Source organism: Mastigoproctus giganteus, chromosome 4 (assembly GCF_048544385.1).
Source record: "Mastigoproctus giganteus isolate SK-2022 chromosome 4, ASM4854438v1, whole genome shotgun sequence".
Lineage (NCBI taxonomy): Eukaryota > Metazoa > Arthropoda > Arachnida > Uropygi > Thelyphonidae > Mastigoproctus > Mastigoproctus giganteus.
Window position 1 is genome coordinate 22340510 of NC_143578.1, and position 17866 is coordinate 22358375.

Below are 17866 nucleotides of genomic sequence, written 5' to 3' on the forward strand. Positions count from 1 at the left end.
AGCAGATCAGGTCACTGATCTGCTCTTTTGACTATGATGGAAGTAGTGAAAATGATGCAGACAGCCTAACTTATTCTGTTATAGGTACAAAATATGAGGGTTAGTGGTAGTTGAAAACAATTATGTCCAAGTCCTCAAGGTGATCAAGGTGATCTTATCAACTGACAAGCTAGATCTTTATTGGCCCCCAGCACCATGTGATTGGCCTGGGGGAGTCCAAATAGACCACTTTGAGAACCCCTCCCCCTGGTCTTGAGTGTATGAGTGTACATTTATCAAGAATATGATATATTCTACAGATTTAAATATGTGTTTATGGAATGTGTGCTAGAGTAGCACATGTAGGAAGATACCATGTGCTACTCTAGCACACATTCCATTATTTTTTTTTTTTCACTGTTCCAATACTATTGCTAATCAGATGCATAGAGTTTAAAAACAATTATCAATATCTCAAATGTCATCAGTCCATCGGAATATTTATCTACACCTTATTCAAATAGTGCATACTCTGATTATTTTTATTACCTTGGCCATCTTTATATCATCAGAAAACTTAGAGACACTGAGCATGAAATACATAAAATAAATTGCATTAACAAATATAAGAAACATTATGGGACCAAACACTGAATCTTGTAGAACTTACTGGTGGCATTAGTCCAGAAGAGCAGATGCTATCTACGGGGTGTCTCAAAAATATTGGTACAAACATTTAGGGGAGATAGGTAACATCCAAAGGGATGTGAATCGCATAGGAATCCATAACCGGAAACGTCACCGTAAGTTGATAGACGGGGCTATTCATCAGTTTGCGAGAGGGAAAATTTCTGGTTTACTCATTCAAGCAGTAGTCGCCACACGAAGAGCATGCATCGATATATGAACTGTGAGCTGGCAGACATGCACCTAGTGTATGGATTAGCAGAGGACAATGGACGATCTGCTCAACGAATTTATGGAGAATGCTTCCCAAACAGACATTTACCAGACCACCGTTTGTTTGCACGTGTGCATCAAAATTTGTGCAATTATGGGTCATTTAGAGGTAACAGGAGTAGTGCGGGCAGACCACGTTTGATGCGAACTCCCGCCATGGAAGAAAGTATGTTGAATTCCGTCCAGAATAATCCTACTACCAGCACATGTGCCATTGCCTCTGCCTTAGGAGTGTCTTGTTGCAGTGTACAGCGTGTCTGGCATGACGATTCCTTACACCCCTTTCATCTCCAAAGGGTTCAGTTACTGCTCCCCCAAGATCATCCTGCATGTGTGGCTTTTGTGCAGTGGTTTCTCCAAGAAAGTGTTCAAGACTTGAATTTTCCAGCCTATGTTTTGTTCACGGATGAGGCATATTTCACTTGTGAAGGCTTATTCAATCAGCACAGTGCTCATGTGTGGGCTCACGACAACCCACACGGCATGTGCCCCCATGCAGCACAACATTGCTTCGCAATAAATGTGTGGGCAGGTATGGTCGGTGACTGCTTAGTCGGCCCATACCTGTTACCATCCCACATAAACTCCGCTAAATATCGGATCTTTCTTGAACAAGTTCTACCAGGGTTACTTGACGATGTTCCAGCAAAAGTGGGACGTAACATTTGGTTTCAACATGACAGGATGCCTGCCCATTATGAAAGGTGTGTTCATGACCATTTGAACAGGCGGTTTGGGCGTCAATGGATTGGCTGAGGTGAATCCGTTGCCTGGCCCCCATGCTCACCTGATTTATCGATCCTTGATTTCTTTCTGTGGGAGCCCTCAAATCTATTGTGTATGAATTGCCTGTGGAGACGGAAATGGATCTCGTGGCGAGACTCGTCTGCGCTTCTGCTACTGTCAAAGAAACTCCAGGTGTGTTTGACCATGTCTGCCAATCCATGCTGCGTCGATGTCATGCATGCATCACGTCTCACGGTGGAACCTTCGAGCATCTGTTGTAACATCATGAAATGCATCCATCTCGTACTCCATTGTTAATATTATGTCAAATAAATGTTTGCCACTAATTACTGTCTTGTGTTGTTTCTGTTTCTTGTGCCTCTGCTACTACTTTCCCGTGACGTTTCCGGTTATGTGTTCCATTGCTATTCACATTCCTTTAGATGTTACCTACCTCCCCTAAATGTTTGTACCAATATTTTTGAGACACCCTGTATAACAACCCCATCTTCAATCACTAAACCAACCATTCTTTAAATATCAGTTACTTGTATTATCTTATTTTTATTACTCAAGTATAGAGAAAAAAGGCTTCATTTATGCTATTTTTAATGATAACATATACTCATGCAATAATTGTTAATTATTACTTTCTTAATGGCTTAATTACAATTTTATAAGTATATATTATACAAAATGAATAATAAAGTATTGTTAGTAATTTCTCTCTTTTTTTTGTTTATAGAGAGCAGCATACGAAAATTTTGGACAGCTGTTAGCCGTTATGCCTTCAGAACAAAGGGTTAATTTCTAATTTTCTTAGAATTTATTTTTTAATCATCTTTTATGGTGATTTAGTCACCGTTCATTAACCCTCTGCTGGTCATGTTGGTGGTGATTGTCTAACAAAACAACTTAAATTTGAAAATAAAAATATCTATTAAAGCGATATCAATGTGAATTTTAGTTTTCCTCCATTATTTGTTTGACTTTCATTTGATATCATTAATTATTTTGACACCTTTAAGAATAGTCCCAACCCTAATTAAAAATAAGCTTAAACTTCTTAACCATAACCAATTCTCCAACCAAACAACCCCCTCCCCAAACAAGGAGGGCTCAATGACTTAGATCAATTCCTACCAATCCCGCCGACCGGGCTAGCCGAGTGGGTAAAGTACCTACCCGGCAACCCAAAGGTCGCGGGTTCGATTCCCGCCTCGGGCTTGGATCAAAGTACTGCAAAAACCTTGGGAGGTGCAATATGGCCACAGAAGCCGATGCGCCAACAACTACCAAATCAAAAAAAAAAAAACCTACCAATCCCCTCGAAACAGAATTCTTAACTGGTAAAGTTTTCCAACACCATAATTTTGTTTATTTATTTAAATATTTCTTATTATATTTTAATTTTAAAATATTTTCTTTTTACCACACATCATTTAAATTTGCTGCTTCCTTTAATATAACTGGATAGATCCTATCCACCCCAGAAGCCTTTCTTATATTCAATTTCAACAATTTCTTCTCTGCTTTGCTCTCAGTTATTCAGCTGGTAAATGCCTACTTGTTATTGTTATTTACTTGTATAAAAATTAACCTTAAAACAAAATTCTTTGAATTAGATCTAAGTTTGTTTTACTAAAATTTTAGAAATTTAATTCTGCTAGAATTATTAAGATTCCATAATAATAACTCTTAGTTACTGTCTTTGCAGTCAGAAGTGGTCAGAAAATACCACTAAAGGTTTGACTCCATTATGCACATATTTACAATTCAGAAATAAACTTAATTAAACCAACATAGTTTAAGTGCTTTATTGTCTTAAAATAACACAATTTACCTATGCACCATGCCATTCAAGGAATATTTAAGTTGGTATAGTTCTTTCTTGAATTTATTCAAACTACCCACCAGATTGCAGTTTGTTCCAGCAATAACCACCCACTGTCTGAAGGCAAATTTCTGCACATCTACCCTGCATTCATCCATCCTCAGTTTAAATTTGTGCCTCCACCCCTTCTATGTATAGTCTGAGCAAGAGGATTCTATCAGCATTGAGCATGCGCAATCCATTCAAAGCCTTAAACATCTCAATTAGATTTTCTCATAGGTGCCTAGTCTCCAGGTGCTGCAGCTTGCAAACTGAAGCCTTTTCTGGTAAGAATACCCTTTGCTCCTCTTCTCTGCACACATTCTAACTGATCCACATCCTTCCTAAAATGAGGCCTCCAGACCTATGTGAATACTCCAGATATGGCCTGACCATTGCCTTATATAATGTGATAGTCACCTCCTTATCCATGCTGAAAAAATTTGTGTATATCATTGACAAAACTCCATGAGCTGTCCTGGAAGCCTGTCTGCACTGCTTGGAGAACTTCATATCTGACTGCACAATTATCCCCAGGTCTTTTTCATTCTCCACTACCCTGAGTGTAGTAGCACACAGTTGATACATTAATCTGGGATTGCTTCTGCCCATATGAAGAACCCTGCATTTGTCAATATTAAACTTTAATTGCCACTTCTCAGCCCATCTGCCTAATTTCCCTAGATTTGTCTTGTCGCAGTAGCATACCCTGATTACTGTGATTAACTACCCTGCAAACCTTCCTGTCTGCAAACATGATATGCTGCCGACTGATATGCTTTCATCAGTATCATTAATAAATATATAAAACAACAATGGGTCCAGCACTGAACCCTGGGGAACTCTGCTAATAACATTAGTCCAAAGAGAGCAGTGCCCATCGATAACCACTCTTTATCTTCTCCCACTTAACCACTGTCTTATTCACAGCAGTAACTTTCTCTTAATGCCACTTTTCCAATTTGCGCAGCAGTCTTTTAAGTGCAACAGTCTGATCCACAGACTTTATAAACTTTGATATATCTACCATACAAAAGTAGCAGGCATTTTTGAACTCTCTCTCTCTGTATATAGCAAAAGGCATACACTTATGCCTACCACAAAGCTATCCTAATGTCGATCTGCATCTACCATGGCAGAAATGCGGTGCCAACAGCTTGTTTTAATCACCCATAGGTATTCTAAAAGAGGCTTTGCATGCACTGCTATACTTAGTGTCACTAATATTGTTATATTTCACCTGCTTTGTACCCATAATATCCACAAACATAGAATGAAGCTGAAAATAATTTTACACCTGTGTTTAGTTAAATCGCAAATCTGCCCTACCATGGAATATTGTTCCCACATGGGTTGGTGCCTCCAAAACCTCTCTCAGGCTTCCAGATTCCATTCAAAAGAGGATAGTTAGGTTAATTAATGACTCATCTCTAACAGTGTCTCTCCACTCTTTGTCTCATAGACATTCTGTTTCTGCTCCATGCCTTTTCTATCAATACTTCCATGGGCATTATTTTTCTGAATTGGCTTCTATAATTCCTGCTCTCTCTTCTGAAGCAGTCTGAACATGTGCTGCAACCAGTCAACATCTTTTTACTGTCCAAGTTCAAACTCACAGAACCAACTTTTCTTCTTCCTCATTTATTCATTCACCTTCCATTTTCTGGAACAACCTTCCTTCATATGTATTTCCTGAAAATTACAACCTACAGAAGTTCAAGTCTAATGTTAACAAATATCTTCTTTCATCTTCTCTACCTCCAACCCATGCACAGTACTAAGTACTATAGGTTTCAATACCTCTCGTTCTTGGTGTTTTCATTAAAAAAAAAAAGCTATAGCAAACTGCAAAAAAAAAGACATGCAAGTACTACAGGCTTTTATAACTATATCGTAGTATTGGTAAGCACTTCTGCAAAACATTAATATCAAAAAAATTTAAAACCTTCAATTTCTGTCAAAATATTGAATTATAGAAAAACTAATGATGCTATTTGCATACAAAATACATATCTGAAACAGATATAAATTTAATTTTTTATTACATAGTGTAATTATCTTCTTTAAGTCTTATCACATTGGCAAGCTTCATGTTATGGCTCCAGTTTTATAAAGGAGGAGGAATAAGAGAGAAGTTGTTTAGGATCTGTTTTAGTTTTTTGTTTCCTTGGAAGAATATGTTGTCATGGGATTGTAAAGTAATTACTTCATCTAAAACAGGAAAATGGGGAAGAGTGATGTTGATGGTAGTGGGAAGTTAAGAAACAAAGTTAAGAGGGATTATTAAACAGTACAATACAGGTTTTTGTATTCTAATGTTGAAAAAAGTTATTTTTTGTTGTTATTTGGTTTTTTTTAAGGAGAAATAGCAACTAAGGCCATATTGCTCCAGGGATATGCAGTGGTCATTCCCTGACCTTTCCACATCCTCCGTATTTGGTGGTCACGGGTTCGAACCCCGGTCTAATCAAGAAGCATGTGCTATGCACTGCTGCTCCTGCCCACCTGGCTACAGAGGCGCCGAAAAAAGTTATACAGTTTGTTTGCTTGCTTCTGATTCCAAATCTAGATTTTTGTATTACATGCTTATTTTTATGAAAACCCCAAACACGAAGGTACTATAGGACTTAGTATTATTTATGGGTTGAAAATTGAGAAGATGAAAGGACTTATTTGTTGACATTAGACTTGATTTCTGTAGATTGTAATTTTCCAGAAATATGTGTGAAGGGAGGCTGTTCCAGTAAACAGAAATTAAAAGGATAAATGAGGAAGAGAGAAGTTGGTGCAGTAAGTTTGAAATTGAACAGTAAATGGAGGCACTGGTTGCAGCATATGTTCAGACTGGTTTAGAAGAGGGAGAATTACAAAAAGACAGTGCCTATGGAAGTATCTATAGAAAAGGCACGTATCACAAACAGAACATCTACAAGACAGAGTGGAGAGACTTTTTATGAGGTGGGAGATGGGTCATTAATTAATCTAGCTGCCCTCTTTTGAATGGAGCCTTCTAGAAGCCTCAGAGAGGTTGGGGGGGGACATCACCCATAACCTCTCTGAGGCTTCTAAAAGGAACAATATTCCATGGTAGGATAGATTTTAGATTTGTACAGTGTGAGCAGCTGTTCAGAAGAAAAGTAACATCAAGAGCAAAAGAGAAAACCCAGTTTTTTAGATGCAGAGGATGCAATATTTGTGATGTGCTTCTGCTAGTAGAGATTAGAATCAGTAATCCCTAATATACATATATGTTCTTGTCTAGAAATCTGATTATCATTGAAGATAAGCATAGAAGCAGAATAATACCTTTTGCAAGATATAAGACAAGACTGATTTTTATAAGAATTCAAATTAACTAAGTTATTTTACCCATTGGAAAATTGCCTGAAGATCAGCATTTAAAGAATTGGTAGTAGATATTCAAGATGTTAAAGCTGTTTGTGCAGGGACAAGCTTTCTCAAACTGGAAGGCGGAATGCAAAACTATGGATAGAATTTACAGTCAATGGAAGAAGGTCATCAATATAGAAAGGGAAAAAATTGGGAGAAAAAGCTGAACCTTGGAGAACATCAGCTTTATTGGAGAAGTTAGAAGACAGAGAACCAACTACCATCACCCACAACAGATGATCAGCAAGAAAACTGAATACCCAATTACTAAACTGTGTTTTGTAATTGGGTATTCAGTTTCCATAAGATGGAAACTTATTTAGAAGACCTTTGTGCCAAACATGATCAAAAGCCTTTGAAATTTCAAGAGCAACTGCTTGATTTTCACCAAACCTTTCTATTGAATTTGTTCATGGATCAATAATGTAAGCAAGTATATCACCAGTGAATCGATACTGATGGAATCCATATTGATGATCATTGATTAGATGGAAAGTTTCAAGGTAGTTTAACAGTTGGTAGTTAATGGACTACTACTTTACTTTAGAAAAAGTAGCATTATCATTAGTAGAGGCATACCATGCAAGAAAGCATGCTTACGCAGCATCAGCCAAAAAAAAAAAAAAAAAACCTCCCATTTCACCCCTCCATTCGGTCCAAATGCCTGCCAAGCGCTCAGCCTTAAATTTATTTAGGCTATCAGCTTCAACAACAAAATATGGAAGTCTGTTCCACCAATCAACTACTTGCTGGCTAAAGGCAAATTTCTGCACATTTATTCTACAACTATCTTTCCTCAATTTGAAACTTTAACCCCTCAGGTTCTTAATCTGAGGAAGAGGAACAATCCCATCAGCATTCAGCTTGCTCAACCCACTCAAGGCCTTATACATCTCAGTCAGATCACCTCTCAGGTGTCTACTCTCCAGGTGCTGCAATTTGTAGAACTTAAGCCTTTCTTGGTAAGAGCAGCGCTTTGTTCCCCTCACCAATCTTGTTGCCATTCTTTGTACTTGTTCTAACAACTCTACATCCTTCCTAAAATGAGGCCTTCAGACCTGTACACAGTATGTGTACAGGTCTGGAGGTCTATGTGTGGCCTGACCATTACTTTATATAACGGGATAATCACCTCCCCTGGCAACCCGTCTGCACTGCTCTGCAAACTACATATTTGACTGCACAATTTCGTCCAGGTATTTTTCACATTCCAATTTCTTGAGTGTAGTATCACATGGTATGTTACGCTTGGGTTATCGCTACCCATATGCAGTACTTAGCATATGTGAAAATTCAGTTGCCACTTCTCAGCCCATTTGCCCAATTATCTAGATCCAATTGCAGTAGAATACTGTTTTTATTGTTGTTAATAACCCTGCCAACCTTTGTATCATCTGCAAACTTGGACATTAAACCTGATATACTTTCATCAGTATCATTGATAAATATACAATACAACAATGGGTCCAACACCAAACCCTGGGGAACTCGCTAATAATATTAGTCCATGTAGAGCAGTGTCCAGTTATTACCACTCTCTGCCATCTGCCACCCTTTTATCCATTGCAGTAACTTGCCCTTAATGCCATACCACTCCACCGGCACTGTCTGTAGCCAGGTGGGCAGGAGCAGCAGTGCGTAAGCTTCTTGATTAGACCGGGGTACGTGCCCGTGACCACCAAATACGGAGGATGCAGAAAGGTCAGGGAATGACCACCACATATTCCCGGAGCAATATGGCCTTAGTTGCTAATGCTCCTAAAAACCAAATAACAAATAACAACCACCATACCACTCCAATTTGTACAGCAGTCTTTAATGTGCAGTGGTATCAAAAGCCTTTCTGAAATCCAAGTATATGATATCAAAATTATTTTTGGCGTTCAGTTCCTTTGTGACCATATCGTAGTATCCAATCAAATTGGTCAGACAAGATCTCCCTTTAACAAACCCATGCTGTGTCTTATCTATTACTGCAGTCTTGTTTAGATGATCCTGCAGTGCTTCTTTAACCAGTGATTCTATTATTTTCCCCAGAACACAAGTTAAATTAACAGGTCTGTAGTTACTTGTGTCTCCTTTTGAACCCTCTTTGTGATTTGGTGATACATTTGCACACCTTCTGACCATGGGGACCTCTCCTAAGTCCAAGTAAGCTCTCATAATTATGGCTAATCTTTTGTTTGCTTCACTTGCTGCCACCTTTTCATTGTAACTGGATAGATTCCATCTGCCTCAGTTGCCTTCTTCAAGTTTAACTTCAACAATTTCTCCTCCACTTTGCTTTCAGTTATTACAAAGTTGCTTAGCTCCCAGTTAGAGTTTATCAAACTGGCACTCCCCTCATTGAATAACTCCTTATGTGTGAATGTAGATGCAAAATACTCATTCAGTTTATCAGCTACCTGAGCATGATCATCAATAGTCAACCCATCTATGTTAAGTGGCCCAATCTGATTCATCCCTTTCCTTCTAGAGTTTACATACTTAAAGAAGTCTTTGCTGTTTTTCTTTGCATTCTTTGCCAAAGATTTCTTGTAATCTGCCTTTGCCTGCCTAACTTCCTTTGTGACTTGATTACAAAGTTTATAACTGCCATAGGCTTCTGTGTCACATGATACTTTATATACTTCCCGTACATTTTTCTTCTCTGCTATGATCCTCATTAATTCATCTGACATCCATTTAGGCCTAAACCTTGAACAGTATTTCTTAATTGAAATAAAAAGCCTAGTAGCCCCCAAAATTAGGTCCCTGTAGGCTTCCCATTTAGAATTCAACGTTCGGTAACATCAACAGTTGATCCCACTGTACAGAATTTTAAAAACTGTCTGAGACCCCTGTAGTCAACTTTACGAAAGCAAAAGTCCTTCCCTTTAGCCTTGATGGTACTTGCATATTTAAGTAATTCTCACATCAGTACATTTTGATCACTGTCACCCAGTGGTTTCTTTATATGCAAAGGTCTTTTTTATTCTCCACTTCCTTGAGTGTAGTTGGTATGTTTCTCTTGGGTTACTGCTACCCATATGCAATACTTTGCATTTGTTCATGTTAAACTTCAGTTACAACTTCTCAGCCCATCTACATAACCTTTCTAGATCCTGTTGCAGTAGCATACTGTCATTAACAAAACTGCCAACCTTTGTATCATCTGCAAACATGGACATTAAGCCTGATATCATTTCATTGATATCATTGATAAATATAAAAAACAACAATGGGCTCAGCACTGAACTTGGGGGACTCCATTAATAACGTTCCAAGACCTTGAACAAGACCAATGTGTACAGATAGGATAGGAAGGAAGAAGGTGTTATGCTATTAATTAAGAAAAACATAAAATCAACAGAAGTGCATCCAGTTGATATAGATGAACAGTGCGCTGTTGAGTCAGTTTGGTGTGACATAAGCACTGTGAAAGCAAAAATAAGAGTAGGAGTGTGTTATAGGCCTAATGACTCGAATGAGTACAATGAACAGTTGTACAGAGAAATAGTGAGCTAGTAAGTCAGAATGTCTTATAATGGGGGATTTTAACTTCCCAGATATTGATTGGAACTTGTGGGTTGGTCACTCATACATTAGTAAGACTTTTGTGGATTTATTGTTTTCTGCAGCAGCATGTTCGAGAGGCAACCAGAGAGGGAAATACTCGTGATCTGGTTATCAGCAGTGATCATTTGTGTATTAAGAATTTGCGGATAAAGGAACCGCTAGGTGGCAGTGATCACAGTGTACTGATGTGGGATTTACTTAAAGATATAATTACCATCAGGGGTAAAGGAAAGGATTTTTGCTTCCGTAAAGGTGAATGCAGTGGGCAGACAGTTTCTAAACTCTGTACAGTGGGATCAACTGACGACGTTACCAACAACAAATTCTAAGTGGGAAGCATTCAAGGAATTAATCATGGAAGCTACTAAAAGTTTCATACCTATTAAGAAATATTGTTCAAGGTTTAGGCCTAAATGGTTATCAAATGAACTAATGACACTTGTGACAGAGAAGAAAAATGCATGAGATGCATATAAATTATCAAGCGACTCAGAAGCCTATTTCAGATATAAGCTAGTCTGTGATCAGGTCACAAAGGAGGTTAGGGAGGCAAAGGAAGATTATGAGAAATCTTTGGCAAAAGATGCTAAAAAAAAACAGCAAGGATTTCTTTACTTATATAAACACTAAAAGGAAGGGGATGAATCTGATTGGTCCACTTGATATCGATGGTCCAACTGTTGATGATCCTGCTCAGATAGTAAACAAACTGAATGAGTATTTTGCATCTACATTCACACATGAGGAGTTATTAAGGTTTGAAAATGGCAGAAGCTTATCGAATTGTAGCAGCGTGCTTAATGATTTTGTAATAACTGAGAGCAAAGTTGAGGAGAAATTGTTGAAGTTAAACATAAGAAAGGCACTTGGGGTGGATGGGATCTATCCAGTGATATATTAAAGGAGGCAGCAAAGCAACTAAGCAAACCTTTAGCCATAATTATGAGAGCATCCTTGGACCTAGCGGAGGTGCCCACGGACTGGAGATGTAATTACAGACCATTTAGTTTAACTTCTATTCCGGGTAAAATAATGGAGTCACTGGTTAAAGATGCATTGCAGGATCATCTTTAACCAGTGACCCCATTAAAGATGCATTGCAGGATCATCTTGACAAGACTGCAGCAATAATTCAGACACAGCATGGGTTCGTTAAGGGAAAGTCTTGTCTGACAAATTTGATAGGATATTATGATGTGGCTACAGAGGAACTGGATGCAAAAAATAATTTTGATATTATATATTTGGATTTCAGGAAAGCTTTTGACACTGTTGCACATGGAAGACTATTGTATAAATTGGAGCAGAATGGTATTAAGGGTAAGTTGCTACAATGGATAAAATAATGGTTGAGTGGGAGAAGACAGAGGGTGGAAATTAATGGGTGCTGCTCTTCGTGGACTAATGTTATTAGTGGAGTCCCACAGGGTTCGGTGTTGGGTCCACTGTTGTTTTGTATATTTATCAATGATACTGATGAAGGTATATCAAGCTTATTATCAAAGTTTGCAGATGATACAAAGGTTGGCAGGGTTCTTAATGACAGTAATGGCAGTGTGCTTCTGCAACAGGATCTACATAATTTGGGCAGATGGGCTAAGAAGTGGCAACTGAAGTTTAACCTTGACAAATGCAAAGTATGGCATATGGGTAGAAGTAACCCCAGAGAAACATACCAACTGTGTGGTACTACACTTAAGGTGGTAGAAAATGAAAAAGACCTGGGAGTAATTATGCAGTCAGATATGAAGTTTTCTGAGCAATGCAGGCAGGCTGCCAGGGCAGGTCATGGGGTTTTGTCAATTATATATAGGAATTTTGCTAGCAGGGAAAAGGAGGGGATTGTCCCTCTGTATAAGGCAATGGTCAGGCCATGCCTTGAGTACTGCATACAAGTCTAGAAGCCTCATTTTAGGAAGGATGTAGATTTGCTTGAGTGTGTACAGAGAAGGGCAACAAGATTGGTGAGGGGAATGAAGGGATCCTCTTACCTAGAGAGGCTTAAGTTCTGCAAATTGCAGTGGCTGGAGACTAGGCACCTGTGAGGTGATCTGATTGAGGTGTATAAGGCCTTGAATGGGTTGGGCACGCTGAATTCTGATGGGATCCTTCCACTTGTTCAGATTACGAACCTAAGGGGGCATAAATTCAAATTAAGAAAAGACAGATGTAGAATAGATGTGCGGAAATTTGCCTTTAGCCAGCGGGTGGTTAATTGCTGGAACAAACTTCCATCTGTTGTTGTGGAAGTTGATAGGTTAAATAAATTTAAACATGAACTGGACAGGCATTTCGAGGGAATGGTGTGATTTTTTTTTTGGCTGATGCTGCATAAACTCATACACTTGCTTTCTTGCATCACATGCCACTACTACTACCTACCATGGATGTCTGAAACCGCAGATATAAACGAATACCTGCTGAGACTATATATAATGTGTTCTTCTTGTACATCCATACGTATAATCAAGTTAAACTGATAAATGAAACACACAGTAAGACATTACCAACATTAAATATGGTAATAAGCCGATTCTCGATTCTTTTACCGGGATTGGATTAATCGAGACACTTCAAACCAAATGATTAGTTTGCTTTAGTGTGTTGCGTCGATTGTTTTGTTCTGTCTCACCACAAAAGGACAAATTTTGTTTCATTATTTATGTCAGGGATATCAGAAATTTTTATTATTTTTTATTTTTTTTGTTTAGAAATCGCGAAAATGACAGGCAAATGCAAGAAAAATTAAACAAAAACATTAGCATTAGTAGAGGCATATGATGCAAGAAAGCAAGCTTATGCAACATCAGATCAGCCAAAAAAAAAAAAAAAAACTTCCACTTCACCCCTCCGTTTGTTCAAAATACCTGTCCAGCTGAGTCTTAATTTTATTTAGGTTATCAACTTTCACAACAAGGGATGGAAGTCTGTTCCACTAACCAACTACCTGCTGGCTAAAGGCAAATTTCCGCACATGTATCCTACATCTGTCTTTCCTCACTTTGAATTTATGCCCTCTCAGGTGTTTATTCTGAGCAAGAGGAAGAATCCCATCAGCATTGAGCATGCTCAAACCATTCAAGGCTTTATATACCTCTATCAGATCACCTTGCCAGTGCCTGGTTTCAAGACACTGTAATTTGGAAAACTTTCTTCGTAAGAGCAACCCTTTGTTCCATTCACTAATCTTGTTGCCCTTCTCTGCACTCATTCCAGCAGCCCTACATCCTTCATGAAATGAGGCCTCCATATCTGTATACAGCACTCAAGGTGTGGCCTGACCATTGCCTTATACAAGGGAATAATCACCTTCTTATCCCTGCTAGAAAAATTCCTGTATATCATTGACAAGACACCATGAGCTACTCTTGCAGTCCATCTGTACTGCTCAGAGAACTTCATATCTGCCTGCACAATTATCCCCCCAGGTCCTTTTCATTCTCTGCCACTGTCAGTGTAGTACCACAGTTGATACGTTGCTCTGGAGTTGCTGTTTCCCATATGTAGTACTTTACATTTGTCAATGTTAAACTTCGTTTGCCACCTCTCAGCCCATCTGCTCAACCTTTCCAGATCCTGTTGCAGCAGCATAGTGTCAGTAGTATCCTTAAGAACCCTGGCAACCTTTGTATCATCTGCAAACTTGGACATTAAGCTTGATATACCTTCATCAATATTATTTATAAATACAGAAAACAGAAATGGACGCAACACTAAACCCTGAGGGACTCCTCTAATGACAGTCCACGATGGACAGTGTCCATTGATTACCACTCCTTGTTTTCTCCCTCTCAACTACCCCTTTATCCATAGCAGCAATTTGCCTCCAATACCACACCGCTCCAATTTGTGCAGTAGTCTTCCATGTGCAACAGTATCAAAAGCTTTTCTAAGATCCAAGTATATAATATCAAAGTTATTCCCTGCATCCAGTTCTTTTGTGACTGCATCATAGAATCCAATCAAATTGGTCAGGCTAGACTTTCCCTTAACAAAACCATCCTGTGTCTGAGCTATAACTGAAGTCTTGTCTAGATGATCCTGCAGTGCTTCTTTAACCAGTGCCTCCATTAATTTTCCTGGAACAGAAGTTAAACTTACAGGTCTATAATTACTTGTGTCAGCCTTTGATCCTCCTTTGTGAATTGGGGTCACATTTGCACATCTGCAGTCTATGGGTACCTCCCCTGAGTCCAAGGAAGCTCTCATAATTTTGGGTAAGGGTTTGCTTACTTCCTTTGCTGCCTCCTTTAATATAACTGGATAGATCCCATCCACCCCAGGTGCCTTTCGTGTGTTTATCTTCAACAATTTCTCCTCCACTTTACTCTCAGTTATTACAAAATTATCTAGCTTACTGCCAGAGTTGAATACACCTCTGGCATTCCCCTCACTGAATAACTTCTCATGTGTTAATGTCGTTGCAAAATATTCATTTAGTTTGTTAGCTACCTGAGCAGAATCATCAACAGTTGGACCATCGATATCAAGTAGACCAATCTGATTCATCCCGTTCCTTCAAGAGTTTACATAAGCAAAGAACTCTTTGCTGTTTTTCTTTGCATCCCTTGCCAAGGATTTCTCATAATCTGCCTTTGCCTGCCTAACCTCCTTTGTAACTTGGTTACAGATCAACTTTTAATTATCACAGGCTTCTATCCCATGCATTTTTCTTCTCTGCCATATGTCTCATTAGTTCATCTGATCCATTTACACCTTGAACAATATTTCTTAGTTGGTATGTAAAGCCTAGTAGCTTCCAAGATAAGTTCTTTGAATGCTTTCCATTTTGAATTTGCTGTTGGTAATATCATCAATTGGTCCCACTGTATAGAATTTAAATACTGTCTCAGACCATCGTAGTCATCTTTATGAAAGCAATAACCCTTCCCTTTACCCCTGATGGTAGTTTCCTCTTTAAGTAAATCCCACTTCAGCACACTGTGATCACTGCCACCTAGTGGTTCCCCTATCTGCAGATTCTTAATGCATGAAGAATCACTCCCTCTAGTATTACTGCCTCTAGTTGCCTCCCGAACATGCTGATGAAGAAAACAATCATCCAATAAATCCACAAAATCCATGCTAGTGTGTGAATGACTCACTAGTGTGTGAATGACTCGCTTGTGTGTGAGTGATTTTCTGGCCCACTCTATTTCCCTGTACAGTTTCTTATTATACTCATCAGAATCATTAGGCCTATAGCACACTCCTATTCTTAATTTTGATCTCCCAATGCTTATGTCACACCAAACTGACTCGACACTGCACTGTCCAGCGATGTAGACTGGCTTCACTTCCTTGGATTTTATGTGTTTCTTAACTAAAAGCATAACCCCTCCTCCCTTCCTATCCTGTCAATCCTTTCTGTAGACATTGTACTCCCCAAATTCCAGTTCTGCATTCCTTATATCTGTGTGACACCATGTCTCTGATATCCCAACAATATCTGCTTTTGATGCTTTGAGGAATACCTCAAATTCATCAAATTTATTTACCAAACTCCTAGCATTGGTGTACATGCAAGTATACATGCACCTGTTCCTATTTTTAGCTATCCTAACACAACCCATGTGTTTACTTCTACTGCAATGACTCCCAGCAGTTTCTGAAATATCCTGCATCTTGTTTTTTGATCATTCCAGTAGAAGCAGTGCAAGAATCACTTTCACCTCTGCCAGTGGCTACTGTTAATCTATTAGTCCTTGTATCCCCCTTGTATTCCCCCATTCAAATTATTCAAAAGTTTGAAAACGGTGCATCCATTAAATATCTAAAGAACCATTATAATGTTGATGATCAAACCATATGCGAAATTGTAAAAATTATTTGATTTAAAATCGACATCATTAAAAATAAAGAGAAGCATCGTATCGGATTCGCAAGTAGTAAGTGTTAATTTTTTTCATTTCTTTTCCATGGTTAACCGCAGGTAACTGAATCAGCAGATACGAGGGCATAACTATATAATAAGAAAGTGTAAAATGGTAACACAGAACAGGAGTAAGCTCAGAGCACTGGTTTTGAGAACAAGTGGAGAAATACCTTTTTACAGAAGATTTTTACGGTTGAGGGGAGTGTACTGGGAATGGTAGGAGATGGTTTACCAAGGTCATCAGTACATCAGTAGAAAAAATAAATTAGGATGCTAGCAAGTTTACTTTATCTTTAGCTAAGGTAGCAATAGAACCGTCAGGTTTTAACAGAAGGACCTTCAGGAGACCGGAGTCATTCTTCAAAGTGATGTGCAGATAGCAATATCCTAATATCCTCCTTTGTTTCAGGTTATAAAAGATTCATATAAGATTTGTTATAATAGTGCAGTATAAGAACATTGAGAACAAAAATTCTAGAGTTATACATATGCTTGAAAATCAATGCATACACATATCAAGTAATAATGTAATCTCTGTAATATATATTGTTACATGGAAATTTTTATTTTATATTAAATTACTCGTGTATAAATTTGAGGTATTTCTCAACCACCTTACATTATTCAGGGTTGAAGGTTTTTTTTTAATAAATAGAAAATAAAGAGAAATATTTTCTTGTTAACTTTTCTATTCACATTTGAATCTGAGTCAAGTTTCATTAATTCAACCATGCTTTCATTAATTAATATACTTCAAGCAGATAGCTTGCATTAAACCGTTGAAAGGTGGCATAATAAAGCACACAAATACCTTTATAGTAGGTAAAGGAAGAATAAATAGCTTGTGGATGGGGAGCAAAAAGAGAATAGTAGTGCCATTACCTTTATAAAATTCTGTGATTATAGATTTGAAGGCAGAAGTTGTGAAAGTAACAGAATAATAAATATATTAAGGGGAAGAAAAATAAAATAATATACTTGGTATTTTAGGATTGTAAAATCTGTCTCTGCTAGTTAAAAGCCCTGAAGTATTTTTTTTTTTTTTTTTTTTTTTTTGACTTCTGCTTCTTGAGAAGGACAAGGTACTTGGTTTCTTAAGTTTCTTTCTAAGATGTATAGTAAAAACATCTGAGTTCAGTTATGCATTTTCTCTTGCAGGATAAACTATATGTTATTGATGTGGAATTTTCTGAAAAACTTTTTGACATTGCACAGACCATCATTAAATTATTGAAAAGCTTGGATGAAATCTTTATGGAGTAAGTAATGATTTTTAATAAATTTTTAAATTTTAATAAATTTATTTTTTGATTTGACTGTTCATGATGTGTTGTGTTCATGATGTAATGTAAAAGTAGAGGCAGGAACATATATGAATTAATGAAATTTTTAGATATGGTTTACAGACAGTAAGAATATATCCAGCTTTTGAGATAATATGCCTCAACAGTACCTTCTACTACTCAGATTCCCTCACCTCCTCGTGAGGGAATTATAGGTGATCT

The 17866-nt window shown here is 37.9% G+C and overlaps 1 protein-coding gene across 1 annotated transcript in view; it reads left to right on the top strand.

Annotated features, from left to right (window-relative positions):
* LOC150086460 (uncharacterized) overlaps positions 1 to 17624 on the top strand; it is a 152812-nt gene extending 135188 nt beyond the window's left edge. The window contains exons 8-9 of the mRNA XM_090372173.1: positions 2411 to 2467; positions 17520 to 17624. Of these exons, the coding sequence (XP_090228299.1) occupies positions 2411 to 2467; positions 17520 to 17624 (162 nt within the window). The remainder of the gene's footprint in view (positions 1 to 2410; positions 2468 to 17519) is intronic.
* The last annotated feature ends 242 nt before the right edge of the window (positions 17625 to 17866 follow it).